This window comes from Triticum aestivum, chromosome 7B (assembly GCF_018294505.1).
Source record: "Triticum aestivum cultivar Chinese Spring chromosome 7B, IWGSC CS RefSeq v2.1, whole genome shotgun sequence".
Taxonomy (NCBI): Eukaryota; Viridiplantae; Streptophyta; class Magnoliopsida; order Poales; family Poaceae; genus Triticum; species Triticum aestivum.
Genome location: NC_057813.1, coordinates 232,492,341 through 232,504,570, shown reverse-complemented (window position 1 = coordinate 232,504,570; position 12,230 = coordinate 232,492,341). Strand labels below are relative to the sequence as shown.

At 44.9% G+C, this 12,230-nt stretch overlaps 1 protein-coding gene across 1 annotated transcript; it reads left to right on the top strand.

Moving 5' to 3' along the window:
- The first annotated feature begins 2,754 nt into the window (after positions 1-2,754).
- Positions 2,755-8,174, top strand: LOC123157061 (multiple organellar RNA editing factor 8, chloroplastic/mitochondrial). The gene is made up of 4 exons (XM_044575300.1): positions 2,755-3,205; positions 5,916-6,013; positions 6,113-6,178; positions 7,229-8,174. The coding sequence occupies exons 1-4, from the start codon at positions 2,838-2,840 to the stop codon at positions 7,945-7,947; spliced, it is 1,251 nt and encodes a 416-aa protein (XP_044431235.1). The 5' UTR covers positions 2,755-2,837; the 3' UTR covers positions 7,948-8,174.
- Positions 8,175-12,230: the final 4,056 nt, after the last annotated feature.

Sequence of the window (12,230 nt, the reverse complement as noted above, 5' to 3'; positions counted from 1 at the left end):
TCCCATCTGGACCCACAAACGCTAGGGTTACCCCAACTCTCCCGACTCCCGAGCGATCACGTTCTCTCCTCTCCGCCTCGTCTCCTTCTGGTCGCCGCGCGCCGCCGCTGCTCCAACTCGCCATCGCCACCGCCCAGCAAGGTATTCCCTCCTTCCTGTTGTTCATCGTTCCACTGTCCTCTCTCCCGTTCCTACTCCTCCCTCAATCTACCACCCTCCTGCTTATACTCAGCTAGCACGTAATGAGAAATAGATATAGATGGGTCTTGAGAGAGAAAGTAGATTAAAAAATGTCAATGTTTGGTGCTAGATGTGCAGGTTGCATCTGCACTGTTCTTTTCATATGAAAAGAATGATCTTTTACATATACCATAGATGAAGTTGATTTGCTAGATGTCTTTTCCTAGTACGCCATGACTGCTAGATGTCCAGGTTGCATCGGCGTACTCTTTTACTAATAACAGATTGATCTTTTAAATACAGTAGATGTTCAAGATATTTTGCTACATGTCTTTTCCTAGTACGACTTGATTGCTAGATGCCCAGGTTGTATCATTTGAGAGAGATAGTGCTAGTTTATATAGCACTGATATTTTTTTACTAAATGCAGATCATTTTTTCCATTCATCATTGTGGTGATTTGCTTATTTGCTAGTTTTTTTTTCTGTGAATCATGCTTATCTGTTAGTTGGTATAATTTGCAAGATATCACAATTTTTTCTTTGTCTACCATTTATTTTCTTCAAACATGGGACACTCATATATTTCTATTTGTTTAGATGGATGACTTGGCTAGAAAACGGCGCCAACTAATTATGAGAGGAGCTAGTCTAGTAGTTGCATTGTGTGCTTATATGACATTTGTGTTAAGAAGATCTAGGGAACAAACCCTGGGGAAAATTGTGGATACTATGGCTGAACGTGCCATAGCTAGGGAGTCCAACTTGAGATACATTTATCACTCTAGCGACATAAATTGCTCAAATCAGCTAAGAATGAGGAAAGCTCCCTTTTTTCGTTTGTGTACTTTGTTTAGAGAGAGAGAATTGTTGGTGGATAGCATCCATACTTCTATTGAGGAACAAGTAGCCATGTTTCTTCTAGTGGTAGGGCACAACCAAAGGTTTAGGACACTACAACCGATCTTTAGAAGATCCACTGAAGTAATTAGTAGGTATTTTAAGGCGGTGCTTTATGTTGTTAGAGAGTTGCGAGATGAGATGATTCGCCCTCCCTCCAATCGATGCCACCCTAAAATACAACAAAGCACCCGCTTCAATCCATATTTCAAGGTAAATTATTTTGTATCCAAATATGGTCAAACAATTGATGAGACTTATGAATAACTAAAAATTGTCTTCATTAATTAGGATTGTGTTGGAGCAATTGATGAAACTCATGTTTGATGTTGTGCGTGAGATTGCAAGTGCTATCAACAACACATGTCTGATGCTGTGTGTGAGATTGCAAGTGCTATCAACAACACATGTCATACTGAAACACACCCTGAGTTGTACAAGGCTGTAATGGACCTTGTTGAGTATGATCTTGCTGAGCGGTTGGCTGTTTTAGATTATCTGACTGGACATAAGGGAAAAGGCCTTAATTTCGTGAAGATGAATGAGGAGGTCCGCAAACCATCGTTCAAGCGTATCTTGGAGAAGAATCCTGATCTTGTTTGAGTTGATGTTAGTTGGTGCATTTTGGAAACTATCCCTTTAATAAGTTGAATTTGGAATGAGACTATATGTAATATGGATCTAAAGATTTATTGGTTCAACCAAGTTACTTTTCTTAATATATTGTTCAAATGGTGCTTAAATGGTTCAACATGTCTGTTGTCGTTCGATGCCACAAGATTTATTGAAGTGTTTTTGTATCTGTCTCACAAAAGATCATGCACGCATGCTATGCAATTTTGCCTCAATATAAAATACACCTACCAATTGTCACATGTTTATTCTTTTTGTTTGCGAGAAGATGTCATGTTGATTCACATAATTTTTTTAAGACTGAACAATATTATGTATTTATTATTAAAAAATAAATTAATAATTGTTGACAAATATATATGGTTAAATATTTTAAGTTGTATTTTTTCTTCATATTTACATATTGTCGAAATGTTCGCGAATGATGTATGCCGCCGTAAACTCCTTTGAATTGTGCACACAATTATTTTATCACGTATTTGTAACTATAGTATCTTCACCATCTCAGATACAGCCTACCATACAAATTCTGAGCCCAGCACGTCCCGACAGATACATGCTACTACCTCCGTCCTGGTTTATAGGTCCCCTTTGTAGTTTGTGTCAAATTTTGACTAAAGATTTAACTAACAAAATGTTAATGCATGTCAAGAAAAATTATCTCATTGGATTCGTATTTGAACGTAGTTTTTAAAAATATAATGTTTGATGACATGCGCGAACATTTTGTTAGTTTAATCTATGGTCAAAATTTGGCACGAAATACAATGGGGACCAATAAACACGGACGGAGGTAGTACCAAACAGAGTCCCAACTCAGCATGTCTGTACACATACATGCTACCAAACAACTGCAGATATATGTACTCAGCATGTCTGTACTTAACATGGCTCGGGGGAAACACCGTGACAGGATGATGGAGGCTACCAAACACATCCTATTGTACCGCCCAAAACGGCTGCTTGCGTGTCGGCTGTCGGGCAATATGCCTGGACGTCGTTGATCTATAAAGCTTTGCTTTTCAAACCCCCCCCCCCTTATCTCCTCTCGTCTCTCGTCTCTCTCTATCTCTCTCTCTTCCGTCTCGTCCTCATCCCCTACCCATCTCCTAGGGTTTTTACCCCATGGCGATGGCATCGCGCGCCGTCCTCCTCTCCCGTCTATCCCCACTCCCCGCTGCGGCCTCTCGCTTCCTCCTCCGCCCTCTCGCCGCCGCCGCCAGCCTCCTCCCGGCTGCGACCTCGCCCGTCCCGGCGGCGGCGCGCGGGGCGGTGCGGTGCTTCGCCACACAGCCGGCGACGTCGTCGCTGCGGGACTCCTCGCCCAACTGGAGCAACCGGCCGCCCAAGGAGACTATCCTCCTCGATGGGTGCGACTTCGAACACTGGCTGGTAGTCATGGAGCCGCCCGCGGGCGACGCTGCTAATCCTGATGTCACACGCGACGAGATCATCGATAGCTACATCAAGACCCTCGCCCAGGTCGTCGGAAGGTATCGCCGTAACCATTTCTCGCATCTTCATCTTGTTGTGTTAGACGGGTGATGGAGCTTTATTGATGGGATGCGCAGCGCGCTCTTGTTGTGTAGATTCTCCTGCATTTTATACCGGAGTTTGTCTCACTAATGTTTAGTTCAGGGGAAAATTTTAAAATCAGTAATACGACTGTAACTGTTTTTGCTTGGTTGAATCAAATTTGATTACATTGTTAGTTTGTTATGTCTGGTGTGAGCTAAGAAGCACAGACACAGTTATGCCCATACGGGGACACAGGATTCGGCATTCCAAAAACAACCATTTGGGGATACTGCAAGTAATATATAAAAAATTAAAACATGCCATGTAATATAGAGTTAAAATAAAATAATTAATGAGAAAACGAGATGAGATATTAGTAAACTAGTAGGATCTTAACATCAGGCTGCCCTTCAGTCTCACCCATGGATGATTGGCTACTAGCGGTGGCACTCCCAGATGCCATGCCCCCTAACAGCAAGCAACAGTCAATACCCAAAAGCAGCACCGAAATTTAATCAGAGTACATCATCATGCAGCTAATAAAAGACGCAAGCAGGCAAGCAGCAATGGCATGACCACATGGGGAAGCAAGCAGCAGCAGCTCAACAGCAAGAGTCACAAAGAGATGAAGAGGTTGAGGAGAGGATGCTGGGCCTGGGGAGTTGGTGTTACCTGCTTGAGCGTGATTGTCATTGGGAAGAGAGGCTGCTGCGCTTGGCAAACAGCGCCGGCCGAGTCAAGGTGGCAGCGGCCGGCGGCGCTGCGTTCGCTAGAGCCAGGAGGAGCTCGTTCCTTTTTGTGGCGAGCATATGTGGGAGCCTGACAAATAGGATTTGTATTCGGGCCGAGGCTGTTATTTGGCCTCCCGACCAGCGTATCCATGTACCCCAACCAGTGTCCTTGTTTTTTTTAATTCATAAATGAGGGGAGGTCTATGATAAGTTTGGTTTCATGCCTGGGAGGTCGACCATGGAAGCCATTTTCTTGGTACGACAACTTATGGAGAGATATAGGGAGCAAAAGAAGGACTTGCATATGGTGTTCATTGACTTGGAGAAGGCCTATGATAAGATACCGCGGAATGTCATGTGGTGGGCCTTGGAGAAACACAAAGTTCCAGCAAAGTACATTACCCTCATCAAGGACATGTACGATAATGTTGTGACAAGTGTTCGAACAAGTGATGTCGACACCGATGACTTCCCGATTAAGATAGGACTGCATCAGGGGTCAGCTTTGAGCCCTTATCTTTTTGCATTGGTGATGGATGAGGTCACAAGGGATATACAAGGAGATATCCCATGGTGTATGCTCTTTGCGGATGATGTGGTGCTAGTTGACGATAGTCGGACGGGGGTAAATGGGAAGTTAAGAGTTATGGAGACAAACCTTGGAATCGAAAGGGTTTAGGCTTAGTAGAACTAAAACCGAGTACATGATGTGCGGTTTCAGTACTACTAGGTGTGAGGAGGAGGTTAGCCTTGATGGCCAGGTGGTACCTCGGAAGGATACCTTTCGGTATTTGGGGTCAATGTTGCAGGAGGATGGGGGTATTGATGAAGATGTGAACCATCGAATCAAAGCCGGATGGATGAAGTGGCGCCAAGCTTCTGGCATTCTCTGTGACAAGAGAGTGCCACAAAAGCTAAAAGGCAAGTTCTACAGGACGGCGGTTCGACCCGCAATGTTGTATGGCGCGGAGTGTTGGCCGACTAAAAGGCGACATGTTCAACAGTTAGGTGTGGCGGAGATGCGTATGTTGAGATGGATGTGTGGCCACACGAGGAAGGATCGAGTCCGGAATGATGATATACGAGATAGAGTTGGGGTAGCACCAATTGAGGAGAAGCTTGTCCAACATCGTCAGAGATGGTTTGGGCATATTCAGCGCAGGCCTCCAGAAGCTTCAGTGCATAGCGGACGGCTAAAGCGTGCGGAGAATGTCAAGAGAGGGCGGGGTCGACCGGATTTGACATGGGAGGAGTCCGTTAAGAGAGACCTGAAGGATTGGAGTATCGACAAAGGGCTAGCTATGGACAGGGGTGCGTGGAAGCTTGCTTTCCATGTGCCAGAGCCATGAGTTGGTTGCGAGATCTTATGGGTTTCACCTCTAGCCTACCCCAACTTGTTTGGGACTAAAGGCTTTGTTGTTGTTTGTTGTTGTTGTTTGTAAATGAGGGGATACTGCTGATCCCTGCTTATCCTGCCATGTCGCTGTGTCCTGCCGTAGTAGGCCGGCCAATCGGCTGAATCTACCATATCCATGCTTTTTCTTATGTAAATGGAGAGTGCTTTGTTTCTATGTCTATTTTCTGCTGGGCGGGTACTTCTTATTACTGGCAAAAGTAATGTTGGGAGCATGGTCTGTTACTGCCCTTATTGCTCTAGTGTGATGTGGAATTTGGGATCTTTCAGGGCGTTGGTAATCTTGTCTTATTTGATGAAGACATGAATCTGTCGATCTACATAGTCACGTAGTGCAACACCCGTGCTTTGTTATTTGGCTTGATTTTGGTTATATTTTGAAATACGGGTCGTGTTACCTTTATCTAAAATTTACTTCAGTTTTCATGTTAGCCTTATGCACATTTTGGTTTCCGGGTATGTAATGTTGGTTGCCCCCCATTTTTCTTATCATTCTAATCTATGTACCATGGCGCATATTAACTTCTTTTAATGTTCCAGTGAGCAAGAAGCTAGGCAGAAGATATACTCGGTGTCAACTCGTCATTACTTTGCTTTTGGTGCCCTTGTATCTGAAGAACTCTCATATAAACTTAAAGGTATTAATGCTTTATGAAGCGATCTTGAGGACGTTCCAGTGCATAATGCACTCAATTAGAAACATTCTTTCTTGAATCTTACACCTCTATCATTCACAGAGCTGCCCAAAGTCCGTTGGGTTCTCCCTGATTCATACCTTGATGTCAGAAATAAGGACTATGGAGGTAATTATATAAGATCATGCTGACTTTCTGATTACTATTGTGTGGTTTGTTGCCTTCTCTTTTGAGCTCAGTATAGTCACCATGGTACTTCTAAATTAAGCAGTCTACTTGAACTTAACACTGGTCACTGATCCAAATGATCAAAACAAGATTTAGGGTTAGATATCAGATCTGGAGCCGATGTTCAACATGCTGTATGTTGGTTATAAGATGGATTACCATAATGTGAACTTTGCTGTGTCATGAAATGTACTTTTACAGTTACATGAGCATCCTTTATCTGCTTCTATGATGTCTTTATGTGTTCATTAGGGATATGAATACGATTGTTCTTAAGGGCGAGGTAAAATAGGTTTGATATTTTCACACTTCAATATGTATGTTTTCTTCATGGATTCAGACAAATTAGGAGCTGCCCTTTCTAATCTGATAGCCTTGACATAGCACTAGCAGATGTCAGTTTCTTGCATTATGGGTTACTACCTCCATCCTGGTTTATTGGTCCCCTTTGTATTTAGTGTCAAATTTTGACCGTAGATTTAACTAACAAAGTGTCAATGCATGTCATAAAAAATTATACCATTAGAAACTATGTTCAAATCGAATCCAATGATATAATATTTTATGACATGCATTAACATTTTTTTAGTTAAATCTATGGTCAAAGTTTGACACAAAATACGAAGGGGACCAATAAACCAGGACGAGGGTAGTAGTTGCTAAGCAACACCAGATAATGTTTGGGGATGAACCTGTTCATTTTTCAGGTACACTCATGGTTTTCGAGTCGCGACTCATCCGAGTCGCTCTGGGGTAGCGACTCGGAAAAAGTCGAGCCTGCAGTTGCGACTAGTCGCGACCCGCGACTCGAGTCGACATTTTTTTGCGACACACATCGACTAATCGCGCGACTCGAAAACCATGGGTACACTTGTGTGAGAACCAACTTTAATGTGGTGAGCTTGGGCTTACTTATCATGGCTGAAAGCACATGACAGGAATTGGTGAACAAATCTTCAAACACTTGATACTTTACACCTTCTGTTTCAGGGGAACCTTTTATAGGTGGGGAAGCTGTTCCTTATGATCCTAAATATCATGAGGAATGGGTGAGGAACAATGCCCGTGCCAATGAAAGATCTCGGCGCAGTGATAGGCCCCGCAACTTTGATAGGTCAAGGAACTTTGAGAGGAGAAGGGAGAACATGCAGAACTTCCAAAACAGAGATGCACCTCCTGGGCAGCAGGGTTTCAACGGCCCTCCACCTGGCCAGAACCCGGGCAGCATGCCTCCACCTCCACCGCCTAGTCAGAACCGTGGCAACGTGCCTCCACCATATACTCCAGGTGGTCCATCAAATTACCAGCCCCAAATGCAGAACCCACAGGCAGCATACACACCGGGTGGTGCACCCCGAATGCTGAACCCACAGACAGGGCACACACCGGGCGGTGCACCCCAAATGCCAAACCCACAGACAGGGTACACACCGGGCAGGGCCCCCCACATGCCGAACCAACAGGCGGGCTACGTCCCCAGTGGTGCTTCTAATTATCAGCAAGGTGGTCAAGCTGGCTACCAAGGTGGACCTGCTGGGCATCAGGGAGGTAACCAAGTTTATCCAGGAGGCAACTTGCCTGGCGGCCCTGGACCAGCACACCCAGGCAGCAGTCCTGGATATCAAGGTGCCAATGCACCCCCTCGTGAAGGTTATGGCTATCCTGGCGGCTACAACAGCAGTGCGCCAGGTGGCTATAATCAGCAGTAAGGCCAAGGATGAGGCAACGTGAACTACCAGTGAGGTGCCACTGAGTCGCAAATGAACTGATTTTCCTGGGAAGCGTTGCCAGCATAATTCCGTAGAAGATGCGATGTGCAGTAGTATACATCCAACTATTGTTATGGCATATTTTTATCGATTCTCCTTCAAGTAACCTAAATATTCTGTGATGCTGAACTTTTAATGTGCAATATTGCCAATGGTTCAGTTGTCCACATCTCAGCGTGCACATTCTGCAATTAGCTGTCCGTTTAATTGGTCCTTTGAGCTGTGCTATCTGTTTCCTGTTGTCATAATGTATTCTTAGACTTCTATGCTGCTGTTGCACGCCGGCAGTTAGCATTTTTTTATGCTTAATGACAAGATGGTTAAGGAGTGCTTGAAGTTAAACTTCTGAAGTTTGATCATTTATATAGAAACATATATGAATATTTCAACCTCAGTTATATACACTGAAGAAAGTAAAGCCGTTTATAGCACGCTATAGCGTGTAGAGAATTGTCTTGCCAAATAAGTCAATGTACAATGCCTCGCTAATAGCGTATTTTTAGGGGCGGCACTATTTTTAGTAGTGCTTTTTTTTCTTGGTTATATATGGTATGAAATATATTTTTTGCTTAGTCTAATGAAACTAATTTGGTGTTGTAGGTGTTGATATATTTTTCAATAAACTTGGTGAAACTTAAAATGTTTGAGTTAGGACAAATCTAAAATGTCAAGTATTTTGGAACGGAAGGAGCAGTGATTTGCTTGAGTGTTAAAAACTAAAAAGGTTTGGTGATTTGAGTGTAGAATTACAGTATTTTGGAACAGAGAGAGTAGTGACTTGAGTGTAAAAATGGTTTCGGTGACCCCTCAAAAAGGATGGTAGAATTAAAGTATTTTGGAACAGAGAGTAGTGATTTACTTGAGTGTTAAAAAGGTTTTGGTGACCCCGAAAAGGGATGGTAGAATTACACAGATGGTAAGATTAAGATAGATCACACTGAACCAAATACTCCCCCCGACTGGAAAAAGGCTGGGGGCGACGCTCTGTGCCGGTCGTCAAACCACACGTAGTCGTCCCTCCCCTTCCACGCAGTCGTCTCGTCCCTTTCCACAACTCGCGGGAGCCAACGACACCCGCGCTAGCGGCACCGGCCCTCTGTGTGGCCTTATTGTAGCACCGCCGCTCGTCCTCGGGGCCGCCCTCGTGCTTGCATCGGAGGCTGCAGAGCTCGCCCCCTCTTCTCGCAACCCCTTGTCCTTCCCTGCTCCCAGCAATGGCCCTTTGTCGATTGCATCACTGGTGGGTGTTGTTCCTAGCGTGTGTCGGGCGTCATGCAACTCGAGCTCGACGTAGTTGCAGCATGCGGGTGCACCCCCGGGTCTCTGCCGTCGAGTGCCAGGTAACTTGCGTCCATACACGACCGCCGGTTCTAGCTCTGTGTCGATCGCAACATCATGACGTGCTAGTTCAAGTACTACAACATGTCGGTCATAGCATCGCGATATGTCGGTTCCAGCAAAAAACATCATCTTGCTGATCACAACTTGTAGTCTTGCCGGTCCCAGCAAATCATCACCCAAGTCGCAACCTTTTATTATCGGTTCCAATTTGTGGAAACCATGGTAGCAACTTCCGATTGCCGGTTGCAGCAAATCGTGGTCGGCGTACCAGCACAACCGTAGCACCATGGCGTCCAACACGTCTTCTCCAACATTGACGGGAGCCCCGTCGCAACTTTTGAGCACACTGGTTCCAGTAAATGTTCACCTCGGTTGTAGCGACGACGTCGGCATGTTCCAACATGTGGTCCCTGCATCCATCATGTCTCCAGCATCTAGACCATTTTTCTCCATCCATGGTGGTTGCCGGTTGCAGCACTATCGGCCCTCGTCTCCAATGTCATTTGGTGTCAGTGGCAGCACCCCCATTGAAGTGGCCCTTGAGCTCGAGCCCGTGGGAGAGTGTGGTGTTGAGATGGAGGAGGAAGGTGCTCAGGTCGAGTCTTACAACCACCTATGTGCGGCGTTGTCAATGGGTGATCGTCAAGATTGGAGCTACGATGTTGCTCCTAGATTGTTCGACCAGGGGTTAAAACACTCGATCACTTCATGCACACGCCAAAGGATTTTACGTAGGTTGAGGCCACCATAGTGGTATAACACCCTATACTCGTGCTTCAGTGTGTTTTTCTCGGTATTCCTCCTCCTTTAGAAATGCTGTCATCGTCCCTTTTTTATACCCTCTCGCTCCTACAAAATGGGGGGGGGGGGGGGTCCCACGGCCCATACGGTGACGTAGGTTATATTGGGCTCATTTATTTTAGTCCTTTAGCGATGGCATGACGGAGCCCATGCCTAACCTCCCCTATTATGGTATACCATGACGTTGCCCCTACCTATGTATGGGCTCCTGAAAGTGCAACTAATCCCTGGGTGGTTTTGGTAATTCTTAACAACATATAGTTCATTGAACTAATGCTATTTCAAGATAATCTTTTCAGAAAGTTCAATGGTTGGCATGGCATGGATTAGAGATGTGGACCCCTCAAAATGCAAATGACATATATTGGCAACAAGCTCAAGACTCTACATTTTCATTTTAGTGATCCAAGATCACATTGAGTCCATAGGAAAGCCAATATTATTAGAAGGGGGTGAGGTGTTGCTTAATGGGTTACTTGCTCAAAATGCTTTGTGATATGCTCCAAAACCCTCAACCACTTTCTCACATCCACATATATCCTAAACCTAAATGTCAAACTCGGCCCCACCGATTTGATCTATCCGGCGCCACCGAGTTTCACTTGACATAGCCACTACCACAAACCCTAGTTACTTCGGTCTCACTAATAGGGATCTCGGTCTCACCGAGATGGGATTACAAACTCTCTGTTTCCTTTTTGTAACATTTCGGTCTCACCGAAAGAGCAAATCGGTCCCACCGAGTCTGCATTGCAAACTCTCTGTTTCTTTTTCGTAACACTTCGGTCCCACCGAAGTGAGCGAATCGTTCCCACCGAGTTTGCCTGACCAACCCTCTGTGTACCTATTTGCTGAAATCGGTCCCATCGAGTTCATTCAATCGGTCACACCGAGATTACGTTATGCCCTAACCCTAGCATATCGGTACCACCGAGATGACTATATCGGTCCCACCGAAAATCCTAACATTCACATTTTGAATTAAATCAGTCTGACCGAGTTTGCTGATTCGGTCCCACCGAGTTTGGGAATCTGTGTGTAACGGTTAGATTTTGTGTGGATGCTATATATACCCCTCCATCCACTCTTCATTCGTGGAGAGAGCCATCAGAACAAACCTACACTTCCACTACTCATTTTCTGAGAGAGAACCACCTACTCATGTGTTGAGGCCAAGATATTCCAATCCTACCATATGAATCTTGATCTCTAGCCTTCCCCAAGTTGCTTTCCACTCAAATCATCTTTCCATCAAAGCCAAATCTATGAGAGAGAGTTGAGTGTTGGGAAGACTATCATTTGAAGCACAAGAGCAAGGAGTTCATCAACAACACACCATCTATTACCTTTTGGAGAGTGGTGTCTCCTAGATTGGTTAGGTGTCACTTGGGATCCTCCGTCAAGATTGTGGAGTTGAACCAAGGAGTTTGTAAGGGCAAGGAGATCGCCTACTTCGTGAAGATCTACCCTAGTGAGGCAAGTCCTTCGTGGGCGATGGCCATGATGGGATAGACAAGGTTGCTTCTTCGTGTACCCTTCGTGGGTGGATCCCTCCGTGGACTCGCGCAACAGTTACCCTCCGTGGGTTGAATTCTCCATCAACATGGATGTACGATAGCACCACCTATCGGAACCACGCCAAAAACATTCGTGTCTCCAATTGCGTTTGCACACTCCAATCCCATTCCTTTACTTTCTTGCAAGTTGCATGCTTTACTTTCCGCTGCTCATATACTCTTTGCATGCTTGCTTGAATTGTATTGTGATTGCTTGACTTGTGCTAAGTTGATAAAATCTGCCAAAAACTAAAATTGGGAAAAGGTTAAGTTTTTATTTGGTCAAGTAGTCTAATCGCCCCCCCCTCTAGACATACTTTCGATCCTACAAGTGGTATCAAAGCTTTTGTCTCCATTTGCCTTGATTTCCATAGCTTTGCTGATCATAGCCTTGGTTTCACAACCTAGGAGAGTATGGCGTCTAGCGAGGGAAATTACCACCGTAGAGGTCTTTACTTTGATGGTACTAATTTTGCTAGTTGGAAACATAAGATGAAAATGCATATTCTTGGACATAACCCTGCC

What these genes read in the sequence shown, in the direction of transcription:
- LOC123157061 (XM_044575300.1), top strand. Translation starts at nt 2,838, where the DNA reads ATGGCGATGGCATCGCGCGCCGTCCTCCTCTCCCGTCTATCCCCACTC. An exon ending in CTCGCCCAGGTCGTCGGAAG is followed by an intron (nt 3,206 to 5,915) that starts GTATCGCCGTAA and finishes TTAATGTTCCAG; the next exon opens with TGAGCAAGAAGCTAGGCAGA. An exon ending in ACTCTCATATAAACTTAAAG is followed by an intron (nt 6,014 to 6,112) that starts GTATTAATGCTT and finishes TATCATTCACAG; the next exon opens with AGCTGCCCAAAGTCCGTTGG.